Below are 19276 nucleotides of genomic sequence, written 5' to 3'. Positions count from 1 at the left end.
TACTGTCAGGGGGCACACATCTGGGCATAACTACTGTGAGGGGGCACACATCTGGTCATAACTACTGTGAGGGGGCACATATCTGGGCATAACTACTGTGAGGGGGCACATATCTGGGCATAACTACTGTGAGGGGGCACATATCTGGGCATAATTACTGTGAGGAGGCAGATATCTGGGCATAACTACTGTGAAGGGGGAGGATATCTGGCCATAACTACAGTGAGGGGGAACCTATCTGGGCATAATACTGTGAGGGGGCACATATCTGGTCATAGCTACAGTGAGGGGGAACATATTTGGGCATAACTACTGTGAGGGGGCACAATCTAGTCATAGCTGCTGTGAGGGGGCACATATCTGGGCATAACTACAGTGAGGGGGAACATATCTGGGCATAATACTGTGAGGGTACACATATCTGGGCATAACTACAGTGAGGGGGAACATATCTGGGCATAAAACTGTGAGGGTGCACATATCTGGGCATAACTACAGTGAGGGGGAACATATCTGGGCATAATACTGTGAGGGTGCACATATCTGGGCATAATTACAGTGAGGGGGCACAATCTAGTCATAGCTGCTGTGAGGGGGAACATATCTGGACATAATTACAGTGAGGGGGAACATATCTGGGCATAATCTGTGAAGGGGGCAGAATGTGGACATAAATACTGTGCGATGGCATAATAAGGGGGAATAATATAATTACTATGTGGGGGCATTTAGGGGACTGGGTGGGATTAGTTGTTTAGTTATGTTCTGGGCGTAGTTGTGAAGATACAATTTGCCCTCATGGCTTCCCCGCACACAGTGTCCCTCTTCATTCTTTTCAGAAGTTGGGAGGTATGGTTACTGGGAGCCACACTAACACACGGGCTTAACTTGGGGAGAGGCGACCACCCTGGACATGACTGATGCCATTTGTCTCTGAGAAATCCATGAGGTTTGACCATGACCCTACGTGGGCGCTAGTGTGTCTCTATGAAATCACTGGGGCCACACAGAATGTCGCACTCCGCCTGTGGCATCGCGGCTTCCTGCGCGTCATGTGACTGCCGATGAGCGGGGCCGCACCAGCCGCCTCTCCCCGCCCAGCCCGCAGCAAAACAGGAAGAAGTAGGTTATGGGAGGCCGGTAGGTAGACGAGCAGCAGCCAGAGCATAGCCGGTCCCCGGATGTATGAGTCCTCCTAACCAGTAAGTACCGGGCGCGTGCTTAACCCCTGCCTCCCCGCTGAGAGGTCTGCGTGCCCTGTGGGCAGACCAGCACTTCTACTGTGGTCGCTTCTGACACTTTCTTGTGTGCCCCATGGTGATGTCTCCTGGTCACAGGGTGATGCCCAGGGGCACTCTGCCCATTTTGTAGTTCTTGTTACTGAGCACATCTATGGAGCAGTGTATTCCATGAGGGGAGGCGGTATGAGGACCCTTCAGATGCTGCTTTCTTACTTTCTGGACCACCTCAGCTTTTCCAAGTGATTATTTCTTGGGGTATGGCCACACGGCGCTGTCGCGGGGGGCTTGGAGCGCGGTCGAGTACCGTGTGGCCAATTGACTCTTATTTAACTAATGAAGACTGCATTGTTAAAGAGATTGGCCATTGTTAAAGGGGTTCGCTAGGATATGCCCCCCACCTCGGGGACTGGAACCTATCTCTTGCAATGTGAAGGAGAGCGGAACGGTGCGTGCATGGCTGCCCTCCATTAATTCCTATGGGAGTGCTGAAAATAGCTGAGCGAGCACAACTACATTTACCTCTGTGGGGCTGACGGAAATAGCCGAGCCAGCGCATGCTTATTTTTGGCACTCCCATTGAAATGAATGGAGGGCGGTTGCACATGCGCGGTGTGCTCTCCTTCACTTTGCAGGCTCTATTTTAAAGATAGGTGCAGGTCCCACCTCTGGGACCTGCATCTATCAGACATTAGGCTGCATATCCTAGTGAGGTGGGCCAACCCCTTTAAATGCCACACGGCACAGTCAATACCAGGCTGCCATTACCAATGCAGACTGACTGTACAGTGCGGTCTTCATTAGTTAAATAAGAGGCAGCTGTGTCATAAATGGCCACCCTGCACTCGACCACAGCACCGCCACGTCCCGAGCATCCCACAACTGCACCGTGTGGTGGTACCTTCATATTGGCTGGTGGGCTAACACACTAGTGTATGGTATAGGGGCAGGTATAAAAAGGCCCCTAAACATAAACCATCGCAGATTCAGCAAAAAACTAACAAAAAGCAGCTGATAAAAATGTCCTGCATGAAAAGCACCGGAAACCAAACTGACTCGTAGTCACTGGGGGTCTATTCAGCTGCTTTGGTTTATGGTTTTTTTTAGTTCAGTTTTTGTTGTTCTGCTCCTGTAATCTCATCGACACTGCAGAACAAATCTGCTGCGTAACGTGACCCGCATGCAGGTTTTTATATTGGATCAACACTGATCAGAGCGTAAGGGGACTGCGCCCAACTGAGTGCTTCTGACCCTTAGTTTAAGAGGGGTCTCAGGTCCTGGACAGCGACCAGTGAAAACCTAGTAGACTTATTTTACATTACTGGGTATGCCTGGGTGACACTAGATAATGGCACATGATTTGGCGTGGAACTTGATGGTGATTACGGGGGTTTGGGGGATATCATTCAGGAATGAAGGGTAGGGTTGGACATTGGATAGCATTACTCTTCTGAACAGGGGGAACACCCTCATTTTATTAACATAGAGCAGGGATGCTCAATCTGCGGCCCTCCAGCTGTTGCAAAACTACAACTCCCAGCATGCTCGGACAGCCTACAGCTATCATCCTACAGCAAAGCATGGTGGGAGTTGTAGTTTTACAACAGCTGGAGGGCTGCAGGTTGAGCATCCCTGACATAGAGCATTTAGCATTTTGAAGAACAGTCGGGCGTTTTTGGAAAGACTGTGAAGGCATCTGTTTTTGCATAATGGTGGGCTGGCATGATAAAGCGACCTGACAGGTTCCCTTTAAAGGGTCTCACAAATGTATCCCCTGTCCACAGGTAGGGATTCAAAGGTTCCCAGAGCAGATGAGCTTGTTACAGTGTGTTAGTGTAGAGGTCTATCAGCCTGAATGCCAGGACTGATATGTGTAAGGCTACTTTCACACTAGCGTTTTTTGCGGATCCGTCAAGGATCTGCAAAAACTCTACCGTTACCATAATACAACTGCATGCATCCGTCATGAACGGATCCGGTTGTTTTATGTCTAATATAGCCATGACTGATCTCTGTCATAAACACCATTGAATGTCAATAGGGGACGGAGCCATTTTCTGTTGTCAGAGAAAACGGATCAGTTCCCATTGACTTACATTGTGTGTCAGGACGGATCCATCTTGCCCCGCACCACATGGCGGACAGAAAAACACTGCTTCAAGCGTTATTCTGTCTGCGATGGGAGCGCAACCAAACGGTACGGAATACATTCTGGTGCACTCTGTTTCGTTCAGTTTTGTCCCCATTGACAATAAATGGGGACAAAACGGAAGCGTTTTCCCCCGCTATTAAAATCCTATGACAGATCTCAATAGTGGAATAGAAAATGCTAGTGTGAAAGTAGTCTAAGTTTCACGCTAGCACTAGACATCTCCGGCAGGCTCTAATGGCGGGGAGTAGCCTGCCTGAGAGGTCTGGATCTGGCATTGCCGGATGCTACCTGATGCGCAGTTTTAGTCCAGCCAATTCTCGGCATATTTGCTGGGTTGCAGCTGGATGTCTATTGGTCCTGATTATAGTTAGGCTACTCTCGCACTGCTGGAGCAGACTGTTCCGACATCGAATGCTGAGAATCGGCCGTTGCATTATAATGGATAGGGCTGGATGGCATTCCGACAGTGATGCTAGCGGTTACAGATCCACCAGGCTCTTCCAGTCGGGAACAGCCTGCCGGATCTGTAAAGGCTACAGTGAAACTAGCCTAATGGAGCCGATGGGCAGCTTCCGGTAATGCCGGATCCAGACATATACGGCAGGCTGCTCCACACCACACCAGCCTACCAGAGATGTCTAGTGCTAGGGTGAAGCCTAACATAGTAAGCAGGACTAGACCTGGACTTCAGACTGATCAGCACCCTCACCGATCAGGAGAAAGGTGGTCCCTTGTCCATGAATCAATAGAATGACAAACCCCTTATTAATGGAGGGGTTTAGTGGAGGTGTTCTTCTTACCTGATGGTTGGTTTTGGTGTTTGAATAGATATTTATCGTAAAAATACTTTTTTACAGTGTCGGAGGACGCGTCAAGCAGCACAAACTCTCTCTATGGGCCGCTGGACACCAGTCATTCAGATGAAAAGGAAAGTCTCCTAGGAGAGCACCAAATAAACAATGACTATGCTCGTAAGCCGGTGGACCACTATAATGGGACGTACATGATATTTTTTATACTGGGAGTAGGTTCCTCACTCCCCTGGAATTTTATTTGTACAGCAAAACACTATTGGATCTACAAGCTCAGGAACTGTTCAGATCTCCCGATCATAGAGGCACCTCATGTTTCGGAATTGGGCGTGAGTATCATTTAGTATTTCTGATGTGACATGCGGGGTAATTTAACATAGCATTTTTTTATATTGTGGACAAGCTGATGACTGGTTCCAGTAGCAGCCAGCAGAAATGTGAATGGAGCTATGTGCTATAATACAGGGTGTAAGTCCAAAATATGGAACCAAGTGTATAAGAAGAGGTTCCAGAACCACTTATATTGAGCGTTTACCGTGGTACTCCTGGGTCGTCCCAAATGACATCATCATGCGGCACTTTAAAACAGTAAGCAGCTACTCCATTGTTCTATATATATCGCCTAAAAGGGCTATGTACACCTTTTTTATTTTATTTTATGACTGCATGTTGCTCATTTTTGGCTAAAAATCATTTTTTCAATTGGACTTTATTAAATATATTGAGCTGTTCTGTCACAAAGTGTTAAAGGGGTTGTCCGGGTTCAGAACTTAACCGGACATACCTCCCTTTTCACCCAGACAGCCTCTCTAGATCGTGCAAGGCAAGGGCTCTTTTGTTTACGATAACACACTGCCCATCAGAGCCGGTGACATCACCGGGCTTCCTGGCAGTCCCATGGAGAGCCCAGTTCGTCGGAACTCTTGAAAATGCCTTTGCCCTGCGTGATTTAGCGCAGGGCAAAGGATAGCATCGGAGCATGAACTGCTCCAATGCTCAAGTCAGGGGGGCTGCCTGGGTGAAAATGGAGGTATTTCCGGGTTTAGCTCTGAAACTGGACAAACCCCTTTAACTGTTTTTCTAGCTGTGTGACTGGTACTTTCACTTTGTGTCGGTCATCTAATAACTCCCATTTCTAAACTACTGAGAGGTCATAAACACTTATTTAAGCCACATTCTTATCAGTAAGATAAGAACTGAGCTTTAATGAGTGTTTGTTTATAAGGTCAGAGAGCAGAGATAAGGAGTCAGTCTGCTCCTGGTCTGACGGAAAAGACAGAAAATCCAAAGGGTGCTTCTAATAGAGCATGTCAGCTCTGTACAGAAAAAAGGACGCCATATTTTCAATAAAGACCGATTTAAAAGATTATTTTTAACTCAAAATGAGTACAGTGCAATAATAAAAAAAAAGACCCCAAAGAATCTGGCCAAATATTGGAAATGATGTTTGTATGACTATTAGGTGATTACATCTTTCAAATTCTTGTTTTTTGGCAGCACATTGCTCTGTGTGAACAGGAATGTGCTGCTGACAGTGCTGCTGACAGTGCAACTGTATGGGGATGAATGACTATAGTAACGACTATTCATCCTCCTACAGAAGTGATCATTAATGCATGTAAATGCATCTAAAGAATGGGCAGTGATGGGTATTGAACGTTCCTCATTTCCGATCAGTGGTAACGCTGTCAGCCTGTATAAAATGGTCCTTATTGAGACAACTACATATAGTGCAACTGTATGGGGACGAATGACTATAGTAAGTAACGATCATTCATCCCTGTACAGAAGTGATCATTACTGCATGTAAATGCACCTAAAGAGTGGGCAGTGATCGGGAATGAACATTCCTCATCTCAGATCAGTGGTAACGCTGTCAGCCTGTATAAAACAGTCCTTATTGAAACAACTACATTTTAGTTTTCTTTTTATGGCCTCAAGTCCCAGTTCAACCACTGGTTTAATGACAACCCCAGCATACCAGTGGGTCTGATCCATCCATACGGTGCTGTTAGTAGAAGACATCAGACTATTAAAGTGTAGTTTTATTATGGCCATTGCAATGAGTCCTATCTTATGTCTATCCAGTTGTACATAGAAACAAACCCTCTGCTCTAAACACCGTGGCACACCACAGTCCACTACCCTGCGGACTGACAGCAACATTTACAGCAGACTGTGTTTTACGGCTCATGCTCACGTTCTAGTCTGCATTGATCTTCGTTTTTTTGCAGGTCGGATGGGGACCCATCCATCTCAGTGGGGAAACAAATGATGTGCACACCCGTAAGTCCGTTCTGCGGCCGTGCAAACAAATAGACCGTGTCCTATTCTTGTCCATTTTGCGGACAAGGATAGTACATTTCTGCAGGAGTAAAAAAAATGTCGGCATGCACTAGGCCGGTATCCTGCATTTTACGGATCTGCGATTTGCTGACCGCAGACCTGTATGCATAAGCCCTGTGTGTTTGGCTGGGGTCTCGTAGAGCAATCCTACCGATGAAGTTTCTCATTCAAGCATTTGATAACGGATATGAACACGTTACCTGCCATTTAAAAAAAAAAAAACATTACATTATCACGGACGCGTTTCAAAGTGACTACTTCTGACTGACCACTTATGCTGAATACAGCGCAAATGGCTGAAGGATCCAGAGACCATGTATTACGTGGTTGTGCATTATGGGTATTAAAAAGTGTCTGCACATTAACGCTTCGATGAATGTGCACAGTGTAACACTTGGTCTATTCAGGCAATTCAGACACATGACTCCAGTAACAATGTAATTTGATTCTATGTTAGCTCCGGCATGACCTCCGCAGTCTTATGCAATTTTACCGAACCTCTTATTTGTTAAAGAGGACCTTTCATGGTTTTGTATTAATTGAGATAAATACCTTTGCCTGCAGGGTACCCCCCGCTGATGCTGCCACCCTGCCAGATTTTTTTAAAATATTGCGCCTATGCTCCGCTGTGCCCCCCCTCCTTCCCCGCAGTTTTCACACTTGGTATGCTAATACTGAGTATCGGTACAGGGAGGAGGAGACTCCAGGGTTTCTCAGTGAGACGCCCATTGAGAATCCCTGGAGTCTCCTCCTCCCTGTACTGATGCTCAGTATTAGCATACCGAGTGCAAAAACTGTTGGGGGGGGGGGGGGGGGCACAGGAGCGATATTTCAAAAAATCTGGCAGGGTGGCAGCATCAGTGGGGGGTACCCCGCAGGCAAAGGTATATATCTCAATTAATACAAAACCATGAAAGGTCCTCTTTAAATCAGGTGAAATGATTTGCTCGGCACTTGTCACAAGGAGCTGCTTCGAAAATCATCCAGTTGTAGAGATTAAGGAAACAAATGGTACTTCAGTCCGAGTAATCTGCATGGCAGATCAGTTTATGCTGCATTTGGGTCAGATTTATTTAAATCTCATCCGATAGGCTTTTACTGTAAAATCTACAGCCAATACACCCTGTGCGGATTTCATGTCTGCAGATTCAGCCCCATACAGTCAGACCCGCCACTAACGTGTCTACAAGGAAACTGCTCCAAGAATTGACATGTTCAGTGTCTTTTCTATGAGGTGGATTTTAGCTCCGCCCACTGAGACATTCCATTTAAAATAAAGGGGCTATCCAGGAATTGATATTGATGACCTATCCTCAGGTTATCAGATTGGTGGGGGTCTGACTCCTAGCACACCCGCCAATCAGCTGTTTGAAGAGGCCGGAGCTCTTGACAGTAGCTGTTCTTGGTATTGCATCTGCGCCTAGGCCACATGACCGATGTATGGTGATGTCACTGGCCTGAGCACTCGGGGGAGTGCTGCAACCTCTTCCAATTGCGGACAAGAATAGGATATGTTCTATTTTTGTGCGGTTCCACAAATGCGGATGCGGACAGCACATTCCGGCCCCATTGAAAATGAATGGGTCCAGACCTGTTCCGCAAAATTGCAGACGTGTGACTCTTAGGGTGGTGTTCTGCGGATTCTCCTGGACCCTGCCTTGCAGATGTGATGCTGGGTCTTGGGGAAGGATTTTTCCAGCAGAGCTTCAAGCAGGCTTGGCTCTGTGATGTTGTTGCTGGGAGGGGAAGGAGAGGCAGACACCTGGTGCTACAGACACTCCTGTGAGTCTTACACCAGGATGTAAACACAGGTCACACATCACAATTACGCTGAAGGACTCAAAATGCGCTCAGAACTTGATCATCTGACATGCCCGTGCTTATTTTTTTATTTTTTTTTTATGTAACCAGAAAACCCCTTTAAGCGTTTTGGTAAAATGGATTTCTGTGCAGAAAATGTGCAGAAGTCGTCTTTAAGAAATGCTTTGTGAGCATACCATTAAAATATCTTAAAATACCATCCCCTAAAGGGATTGCGCAAGAATGGGGGTATTTTAGCAAGCCCCCACACTTGTCCGGATGTTCCTGGCGCTGACTCCCCACTCCTTCCTCTCCTACTGGCATGCTCATCTGGGCTCCCCCACTTTAAACAACTGGTTTAATATCACCAAAGCCCATCACTGGCTGTGGCAGAGACCGGATCCCCTTGCGCCTTGTGACCATTAGGGCTGCAATGATTACTCAATGTAATTGAGTCAAAAAAATCCTTGATGCAATTTCCCTGCATCGAATACTTATTTAAATCACGTGACCACGGAGCGTTAGTGAAGCCTCTCACTCACCGCTCCATGGCCTCCCTGGAGCCTCTGCTGGAGTGTCTGTTGCAGCAGTACCGGAGCTCGGTCGTGGTGCGAGAGGAAGTGCAGTGTGTGCTGCGGTGCCCGGCCTGTGGCGGCTTCCTGCCGGACCCACTCACTGTGCTGTGCAGGCACACGTACTGCTGGCCCTGTCTGCGGGGAGAGCCAAGAAAGCGCTGCCGCCTGTGCCAGGGGGACATGGGGCACGCGCCCGCCGGACCTGTTTAGCTCAGGCAGCTGGCCGACAAGTGTGTGCCCTGGCCACTGTGTAGCCCGGGCCTAAATTCATGTAAAATACTTTTTTTTTAAATTCTTTTGTCAACAGGCACATGTAGGTGGTTTTTCAAAAGTGTGAAGTGAATTGATGGGTTAGGGAGGCAAGTCACCACTTCACAGCATGTGCATGCTTTGCCTAGACAGAATACAGGCTGCTGTAAATATCACTTGAAGCCCCATTCAGACAGTGGATTTTACTAGGGCAAAATCTGCTGTATACTTGGCGATAGAAGCACCTCTGGTTTTGCAGCGTTTTTTCAGTGTGAGCGCTGAGGACCCCTTTGCGGTTTAGCCCTATTGAATGGAGCTAAACCGCGAGCCCACACCCACTGCGGTATCCAGCAGCATCCACCCGCGACAAATTCTATTAACAGAAGACTCCATGTGTGAAGGACCCTACTGTTTGGTTTATATTATTGGAGAGATTTCTGACTATATTGACTTTTTCTGAAAACTATTTGCGTTAGTTGCTGTGATCAGTGATATGTCTTGTATATAGATGTACACTTTGCTTAGAGGTGACCGTGAGAAGTAGGTCTTATTTCCCATGACTCTTTCAGCTGAACTTAGTGAAGTGACGCGAATGCTCCAGTAGAGCAAAACCAGGACCCTTTGTATTTTCTCCAAGAGCAGCCCTGTACTCCACCGCGGGGACAGAGCATTCTGCCGTAAAATATCAAACTGCATAAGCATATAATACAGTGAATGTACAGTATATTGTCTAGAAGTGGGGGTTTCTGTAACAGTCAACTGTGATCGATCTGTTCACCTCGGAAATAAATACATGGCCACACTGAAAAGGGGTTTTCTGGGAGTTTGTAACTGATGACCTATCCCCTGGATAGGTCATCAGTATCTGATCGGTGGGAGTCTGACATCCAGGACCTCCACCGATCAGCTGTGTAAGAAGACACCAGTGCTCGCAGGAGTGCCTCAGCCTTCTCTCAGCTCACCAAGCACAGTGCCATATACTTGGTATCACAGCTCGGCCCCGTTGAAGTGCGCCTAGGGCATGTGACTGATGAATGTGTTGTCACATGGCCTAGGCCATGCTGCAAGAAGGCCGTAGCACTACTGTGAGCGCCGTTGCCTTGTCAGCTGATCGGCGGAGGTCCTGAGTGTTAGACCATCACTAATCAGATACTGATGATCTATCCAGGGGATAGGTTATCAGTTAAATAATCCTGGAAGGCCCTTTGAACCCTGCAGAGCTGGAGATGTTATTTATAGAGGGCTTTCCACTGAGGCAAATGGAAAAGGGTCCTGGGCTGGAGACCACCAGTCTAACTAATATTTTATTGGGAGATGGTATTGATGGAATGTTTTCCAACACTACATATGGGGGAGATTTACTATTGAAATTGTGCTGGGAAAACTGGCATACATGCCTGGCAGCAGATTTATTAAGAATTTTAGACACCTTTTCCTCCCTATCCAACAATATGGTGTCGCTTAATAGAAAGGTGGGAGAGTGGCGTGGCGTAATAGAAAGGAGACATAGGTGGTCATTTAGAAAGAGATATCTGTTGCAGATTGCTGCGTAAAGGCGACTTTTCCCATGCTCGTGCCAGGTCTGAAAAAGGGTGGAAGTGGGCGAGCCGGCAGGCCCGTCTTATTTATCATTTTCAAAGCCTGTTTTAGGCGTAGAAAATGGTCTAAATCTTCGCCAGCAAGGGAGCTGGTATAGATTAAGACACACGGGGGATACGCCAAAGTTATGTAGAGGCCGACACCTCTACATAACTTCGGCACGTCCACCGCCAGCTAAAAGGGTATTAAGACTGGGGTCTAAAATGCCAGTCTGAATAAATGACCACCATAGCTTTTCTGGAAAGGGCGCATGGCTTAAATGCAACACCGTACGTCAAAAAATGAACCCAAATCTTGGCACATTGTTTTGGAGTAAACTAATAGGTGTAAAGTTAGAGCAGCCAGTCGAAAAATGTGCCAGATATATCATCCAGGGTCAGTCAACAGGATAAATCTGGCGCATTTTAAAGCTGTTTTCTGGTGCTTAGCTTTGATGGCTTATTTTCATCAATGTCAGATCACTGGGGGTCCTAGCACTCCCGCCAATTAGCTGTTTCAGGCAGATGCAGGTGCCCTAAACTATACAGTTGATGTGGAAGTACGGCTCTGTCCTCTGTGTAGTAGTATTACCCTGGTACTGCAGCTCCGCTGTCATTCAAGTGGAACTATACAGTGGATGGAGCCTTCTGTCCACAGTGTATTTTGTGGCCACTACCTGAAACATCTGATCGTGCTGGTGCCATGTTTTGGATGCCCACTAATATGATATTGATAAGCTATGCTGAGGTTAGACCAGCAGTATCTAAGTCCTAGAAAACCCCTTTAGTACTCATTCTTAGCTTGGGAGTCCAGTGGGCGGTCCGGCTAGGTGGTTGACATCTATGTGTGCACACTGATACAGGGAAGGATGTCCGTGAATGAATAGGAACTTGTACTGGACTCATAAACCCATTAATCTGCTCCAGTCCACCTAATTTGGCCTGAATTTTAAGTGTGACAGGTTGCCTTTTAGAGGTGTGTCCATAACCTCAACCAGGACAGGCAGCGTTCTAGAATGGAGAAGGCAAGTCCCTGAAGCCTTTGTTGTAGACTTATTTCTTAATGTATGGTATTTCTGCCTTGGCAGAGATATACAGAATTGCTGGCTCTAGCATAGTAATGCCTCACGCCACTTTTCCTGACGTTTTTTTCTTGCAGGACTACTTTGAAAGTTACTTTTCCATTGCCTCATCGGTGCCATCAGTGCCATGCCTTATTCTGAATTTCTACCTTGTAAACAGGTAATGTTTGAGCGATCAGGATCCACCATTTTACTACTTTGTTTTGGTTTTCCTATACATTTTAAGCAGAAAAATGACTAGAAGGCAAAACACGAAATGTTCTATTTTACTGTCTTTTTCCCATGCTAAGAATGTGACCATGCAATTGCTCGAGGCAGAAGGGCTTCTGTGCAGCTGTTCTATTTTCAGCATTATACATAGTTTTGATTTTCTCTACTTTTCTGCCTATGATATGTCATAATAATTAGATCTCCATGTTATGTAAGGCGTTTCCCTATCAAAGACAACTATTGAATAAAAGTCTCATAGGTGCGGCCCCCAGTAGTGGGACTATCTCCAGAATGCGGTCATCGATTCACAAGGAGAGCACATATATTTAAAGAGGCATGGACCCTCGGTATAGGCATGTAAATTACCACTTTACAAAGCTTTGGTGCGGCCTGATCTGGAATATCCAGTCCAGTTCTGGGCGCCAGTCCGTAGAAAGGATGCCCTGGAGGTGGAAAAGTACAAAGGAGAGCGACTAAACTGATAAGGGGCATGGAGGGTCTTGGTTATGAGGAAAGATTTAAAAGAAGACCGGTCTAAGGGGCGGACATGATTAACTTATACAAATATATAAATGGGCCATACAAAAATATGGTGACAAACTGTTCCATGTAAAATGCCCTCAAAAGACCAGGGGCCACTGCCTCCGACTGGAGAAGGAAAAGTTCAGTCTCCTGAGGTGACAAGGCTTCTTTACTGCATGAACTGTGAATCTGTGGAATAGACTTCCTCAGACGTGGTTACAGCAGGAACAATTGGGGGTCTCAAAAAAAGGGTTAGATGAATTCTTAGGACTACATAAAGTTAATGCTTATGTGATGGTGTAGTATTCTGGTTACCACTCCCATCCTTCCATTCACATCCTCTTCCATCCTTTGGTTGAACTTGATGAACATGTTTTTTTCAACTGTACTAAAGAGTTTAGGCTACTTTCATATGTGCATTTTGCTGGATCTGGCAGGTTATGAACGGATCCGGTCGTATTATATACAGGGGTTTTTTTTGTGTCAGAAAAAAGGGATCCTTCTTGATTAGTATCCTATGACGCTGCTTGCAGTGGTTTTGTGTCCGGTGTGGGAACGCAACCAAACGGAACGGTATGCACTCTGGTGCACTCCGTTCTGTTTTGTTCAGTTTTCTCCCTATTGACAATGAATGGGGACAAAACTGAAGTGTTTCCCCCGCTACGGAGATCCTATGACGGATCTCAATAGCGGAAAGAGAAAGCGCAGATGTGAAAGTAGCCTTAAAAAAAAAGATAAAAATTGCAAAATGAATGGTAGCTGCCCAAAGAGAACAAAACAAATCCCCCAAATTCTTATGAATTTATATATCTAATATATAAAGCTGAGTGTATGTGTATGTCCGCTAAAGGGATCTGCACCGCTCGCATTTACAATCACAAAATTTGGCACACAGGTAAATCAGGTGGGTAAATCAGGTGTCCGGGAAGGTTTTAGACCAGGTCTCAGCTCTCTAGGACATACCGTTCCTGAGATAATGACCCCAAAAATGGCCTGCTTTAGCCAATACAAGCCTGCAAGTTTTTCTCTTCAAATCCCAACTGCCATAGGCCTAGTTCACACAAACGTTTTTTTTTTTTTTGCGAGTGTACGGGCCGTTTTTTTGTGTTCCGTATACGGAACCATTCATTTCAATGGTTCCGCAAAAAAAACGCAATGTGTTCCGTATGCATTCCGTTTCCGTATTTCAGTTTTTCCGTTCCGTTGAAAGATAGAGCTTGTCCTATATTTGGCCGTAAATCACGGGTCGTGGCTCCATTCAAGTCAATGGGTCAGCAAAAAAAAAACGGAACACATACGGAAATGCATCCGTATGTCTTCCGTTTCCATTCCGTTTTTTCTGAACCATCTATTGAAAATGTTATGGCCAGCCCAATTTTTTCTATGTAATTACTGTATACTGTACATGGCGAAAGGAAACGGAAACACAACGGAACTCAAAAACGGAACAACGGATCGAAGAAAAACGGACCGCAAAAAACAAAAGCCATACGGTAGTGTGAACTAGGCCATACACACAGTTTTACTCCAGGTTTCCATAACAACCCAGCCATTTTTCTTCACTGCTGTAGTTCAGTTTTAAGCTAGAGCTATAGGACGGCAATAAGTCGCACGGCACATAGGGCACAACTTCGCTGCTTCGATGGATGTTTTGCGACTGTCTTGTCACGGTCGCAGCATGTCGCAGTGTGACACCATAGCCTATCATTATAAAAGTTGTTGAGACAAAATGTTGCACGACACATGTTGTTGTGTACCCCTAGAATTAAAGGGGCAGGGCGCTGTGGAGGTCACGCTTAAAGGGACAGGCACTGTGGCGGTCACTATTAAAGAGACGGACACTGTGTATGTTACTGTGAAAGGGGTAAGACACTGTGGAGGTCATTGTTAAACTATTAAAGAGGCAACTGCTGTGAGGTCACTGTTAAGGCAGCAGGGTACTGTGGAGCTCACTGTCAAGGGGGCAGGCCCCTGTGGTCGTCACTGTCAAGGGAGTGGGGTGCTGTGAAACTCGCTGGTAAAGGGGCGGGCTGCTGTGAAGGTCAAAATTAGGGGGTGGGCTGCTCTGGAGGTCCCATTTTAAAGTGGCGGGGCACTGTGGGGGGGGGGGGGGTCAGTGTTAAGGGGTAGGGAACTGTGGAGTTCACTGTTAAAGGGGCAGGGTGCTGTAGAGGTTACTGTTATGGAGGATACTGTCTATCTTTTAACGACACACAGAAACATTAAATGAAATAGATGAAATATACCCGTGCGAAGCCGGGTCCTTCTGCTAGTAATATATAAATGCTAAAAAACGAAGGTAGATCACCTAAATAATGGTCGTAGAGGGGATGGTCACTGAAGATAAGGAAAAGGCAGAGTTAGTTTTTTTTTTTTTTTTTTTTTTTTAACTGTATATAGGAAAGAAGAGAAACAAGCTGATATCAGTGTTGCCAGGGCAGATAATACACAGCAAGTAATATACAGTACTTTTGGCTAATTGTAGATATGGTCCAAGCTAAGTTAAAGAGGACCTTTCATCGGTCCTGACATTACAATATGAATATCTGGCACTCTAGGGCATTACTCGATAATGCCATGGCCGTAATTTTTTTTGTGCTCTGTTGCCCCGCTGTGCACCCCATTCTGGTTTCACATCCTGTATGCTAATAGACAGCATTAGTACAGGGAAGACAAGACACCAGCTTTTCTCAGCCAGGGAGAAGGAGACGTCTCCTGAGAAAAGCTGGTGTCTGCTCCTCCCTGTACTGATGCTATCTATTGGCCTACAGGGCTCAAAACCAGAATGGGGGGCACAGTGGGGCAACAGAGATGCCAAGCTGAAAAAAATATTACAGCCATTACATCATCTAGTAATGCCCTACAATGCCAGGTACTTCTATTGTAATGTCAGGACCCGTGAAAGGTCCTCTTTAAATAAGGTTAATATGACCAAGGCTCCAGGTCCAGATGGATTACACTCGGTTCAGTTATTGTTTGTGCCCTTGTTCATAATCTTTAGAGATTCTCAAGTGACTGGTACAGTGCAAAATGGTTGGTGCTAGGAAAATGTGGTGCCCATATTCAAAAAGGGCTCTAGATCTTCCCCAAGTAATTTTAGACCAGTCAGCTTAACTTCTGTTGTGGGAAAAATGTTTGAAGGACTCTTAAAGGGCTATATACAGGAGTATGTGACTGTAAGTAATATCATAAGTGACAACCAGCATGGGTTTACCAAGGACAGAAGTTGTCAGACTAACCTCATTTGTTTTTATGAGGTGGTGAGTAGAAACCTGGACAGAGGGGTGGCTGTGGATGTTGTATTCTTGTACTTGATACTGTTCCTTATAGAGATTTATTGGTTAAAATTAGGTCTAAAGGCTTAGACGGTATAATTTGTAATTGGATTGAAAACCAGTTGAAGGACCGTGTCCAGAGAGTTGTGGTCAGCGATTCCTGTTCTGAATGGTCCCTGTTTATATATGGTGTCAGGAAGGGATGAAGTGGTAGACAACTATGAAGGATAGGTTTATCCATTTCCAAAATGTTTAGGGTAGGGTAAGCTAGATGTTGCACCCTAGACATTCCAAAAATCTATAGCAAGAGATCTTCATTTTTAAAAACAAGTCACACCTTGGCACACTCTTTAAAGATAACATGGGAGGAAAGAAAATGGCAGTGGAGTTTACCTTTACCCAAGCAAGTACCCAAGGAGAACGTCTTTGGAGATACATCCTGATAGAGGGTCTTAGTGACCTCTGTGATGCTGTATTGCTGGTGCTTTGCCCATGATGCATTTTTAGCTGCAGGTGTAGAAAATAAGTGAGATGTTTATTAGAAAATTATAAAGTAGAAGAAAAGTTTAGTTTTGTTTTTATTTATATGGTCTATTCTGCTATGTTACCTTTTGGTAAGTACCCCATCCTTTCTGGCTGTCTCACAGACAGCTCATTATCTCCAATTGATGTAGACAGGGCAGTGCGCTTACACCTGGATCTGCATTCCTAGAGCTGAGGTTATTAACATTCAGCTACTGTCACAGGAATAAACCTCCTTAAATAGGTATCGAATCTACAAGTGGGAGGAGGGGGCGTAAAAATAACACTTAGTAACAATGTGATTGTGGCAAAGCAGCAAATCGGGCGGCCAGGAATATAAACGCCATATAAAATCATATTTATTTACTAGCCATAATTGGCTGTCATTAAAATGATGGAAGTGACACTTTGTGGCGAGGCGCACACTGACTCACAGGAATGGTATGAAAATTACAATACCATTTAACTCTTCAGTGAATGGCAGGTCTCGGCTGTAAGAATGCATCCTCCTGACAGCTCCGACAACGGCTTTTTCAGCGGAATTTTGTAGCGGACAGCCACGCTGAAATTTAGCTGAAAACCTGCTGGCGGCCACATTCTTTCTGCTTCTCATGCATCTGGGAGGCAGCACTGAGGATCACGGAGCGGCGGCTTATAGCTGTCTGAGACAAAACTGATGAAAAAGCCATTGTGTGAACGGCTTCATTGATGTAAACTGGGAGAGTCACATTAGACTCAGGATGTGAGCTTAAAGTGTCACCCAGACTTCATTTTTATCAGCAGTGTGGGCACATATGAACATGGGACCAACACAGATGCCTTCAGCTGCCAAGCGCACATGTAACAGGTCAGCCAGTGTCATAGGTACAAATCTGCTGACAGATGCCCTTTAAGCATACAAGACGCCTTAAACTAGGTAACTCCCAATTACCCACTCCAACCCACTACTCTCTCTAGCATTCACAGGGTTACTACACCAATATATATAATATTTCTTCTGAGGTCGTGAAATCGTTTAGAAAACAAGAAGTGAAGTTTTAACAAGGTAAAAATTCAAAGACCTAGAAATACAATGCAAAACATAACAGAAAAAAAGGGATAAAAGAAATTTTATGAGATGGTAGAAATCCGGTTGCCTGGAGGTAGCAGGAAAGTCGTCCCCTTTAAAAATGCCAACTTACTACAGTGACACATACACCTTTAGAAGGTCTGCAGCTGCCACCACTAGCCTCCCTGCCTGTGCCGTCAGGATTGAGGCTAGCGTGCATTATAATTGTCTTTTACGACCAAGTTTTATGAGGTCATTGCTTGGCTCAGAATCTGTCCACTAAGATAAATTTTCCTGTGGGCATCATAGCAACATCTTACAACTTTCATCCAACCCGTCATAATGTTCTGTACATGTGCATGTCAAACAATGAGGGGGTAAGAGACAGTATGGGGTGCGTTCTTTAATTACCCCCTCTTGCAGAGCCCTGATTGAGGTGACGTTCACACTGGCGATGCCGGTGGATGTCCTAATTTGAATCCTGAACAGCAGACGACCATGTTATAAATTAGGTCCAGTATTTTGGTTTTTTATATATGACCTCTACTGCTGGTCATAGTATTCTCTTCCTGACCTTTTGAATGGCTCCACCAGGACTAGGGCTCTGAAGACATCTCAAATGGTACCATAAAGTCGTTCTGCTCTCCTGGTTTTCTTTAGACAGACTTCGTGTTCTGGTTTTGGGGAAGAGGCATTAATGATTTTATGGCCAGTCACACAAATGTCAGAGGGGTTTCCCCTACTCTCATATCTACAAATTATTTAGCATTCTTTACCACCACATAAACCAAACTGCAGTTTCTTTGTAAGGCTCCATTCACACGTCCGCAAATGGGTCTGCATCCGTTCTGCAATTTTGCGGAACGGGTGCGGACCCATTCATTCTCTATGGGGACGGAATGGATGCGAACAGCACACAGATCTGCTGTCCGCATCCGCATTTGCGGAGCGCGGCCCCGATCTTCCGGTCCGCAGCTCCGCAAAAGATGGAACATGTCCTATTCTTGTCCGCATTTCTATAGGGGGTGCCGGCCGGGTGTGTTGCGGATCCGCAACACACCACGGATGTGTGACTGGAGCATAAAGGATATTAATCCTGTGTACGGATCTTGATTTACAGCCAGTATTCTACTCCAGAGCTGCACTAAACATTCTGCTGCTTTTTGCTGAAAACTGTTGGCACACTTGATCACTAAGGGTCCATTCACACTTGTCTGGTTTCACATGTATTTTGGCATCATCTACATCAAGTCCAATGCTAGTCCTCAGCCCATGCATGCTAACTGGGTTTCCACAACCCTGTTTACATGCAACAGAAAATTTCTGTTCTGATTTTTGTCTGTGCTGTGTTTATAATAAATTGTGAGAATGAGAACCATGTCACTTATTCCCACAGATTCTCAGGAAAAAAGCTGCAGTTTAAAGGGGTATTCCTATCTCAGACAATGGGGGCATATACCTAGGATATGCCCCCATTGTCTGATAGGTGCGGGTCCCACTGCTGGGACCCGCACCTACAACGAGAATAAAGCGGGGTGCACTGTGGCTGGAGGACCCCGGATTTCCCGGGGTTCGTCCACCACCAAGTGCTGCTCCTATAGAAGTGAATAGGAGCGCACTGCGCATGTGCGGGCCATGCTCCCTTTAATTTCTATTGGGCAGACGGCAATAGGCGAGCCAGAAATGAATGGAGGGTGGCTGCGAATGCGCAGCGCGCCCTCCGTTAGTCTTCCTGCTCCGTTCTTTGCTGGGACCCGCACCTATCAGACAATGGGGGCATATCCTAGCGATATGCCCCCATTGTCTGAGTTGGGAAAACCCCTTTAACCCTATTAAGTGGAACTAATCTTGCAGATCTCCAGCACATC

General features: G+C 45.7%; 1 protein-coding gene across 1 annotated transcript in view; it reads left to right on the top strand.

Moving 5' to 3' along the window:
- Nucleotides 1–1068: 1068 nt before the first annotated feature.
- Nucleotides 1069–19276, top strand: part of SLC29A3 (solute carrier family 29 member 3) — a 53911-nt gene continuing 35703 nt past the window's right edge. The window contains exons 1-3 of the mRNA XM_044298628.1: nucleotides 1069–1202; nucleotides 4248–4531; nucleotides 11909–11991. Coding sequence (XP_044154563.1) covers nucleotide 1202; nucleotides 4248–4531; nucleotides 11909–11991 — 368 coding nt within the window. The 5' untranslated portion in view covers nucleotides 1069–1201. The remainder of the gene's footprint in view (nucleotides 1203–4247; nucleotides 4532–11908; nucleotides 11992–19276) is intronic.

The sequence above is a fragment of the Bufo gargarizans genome, chromosome 6, assembly GCF_014858855.1.
Source record: "Bufo gargarizans isolate SCDJY-AF-19 chromosome 6, ASM1485885v1, whole genome shotgun sequence".
Taxonomy (NCBI): Eukaryota; Metazoa; Chordata; class Amphibia; order Anura; family Bufonidae; genus Bufo; species Bufo gargarizans.
The sequence above is the reverse complement of the archived record's forward strand: the minus strand, read 5'-3'. Positions and strand labels throughout refer to the sequence as shown.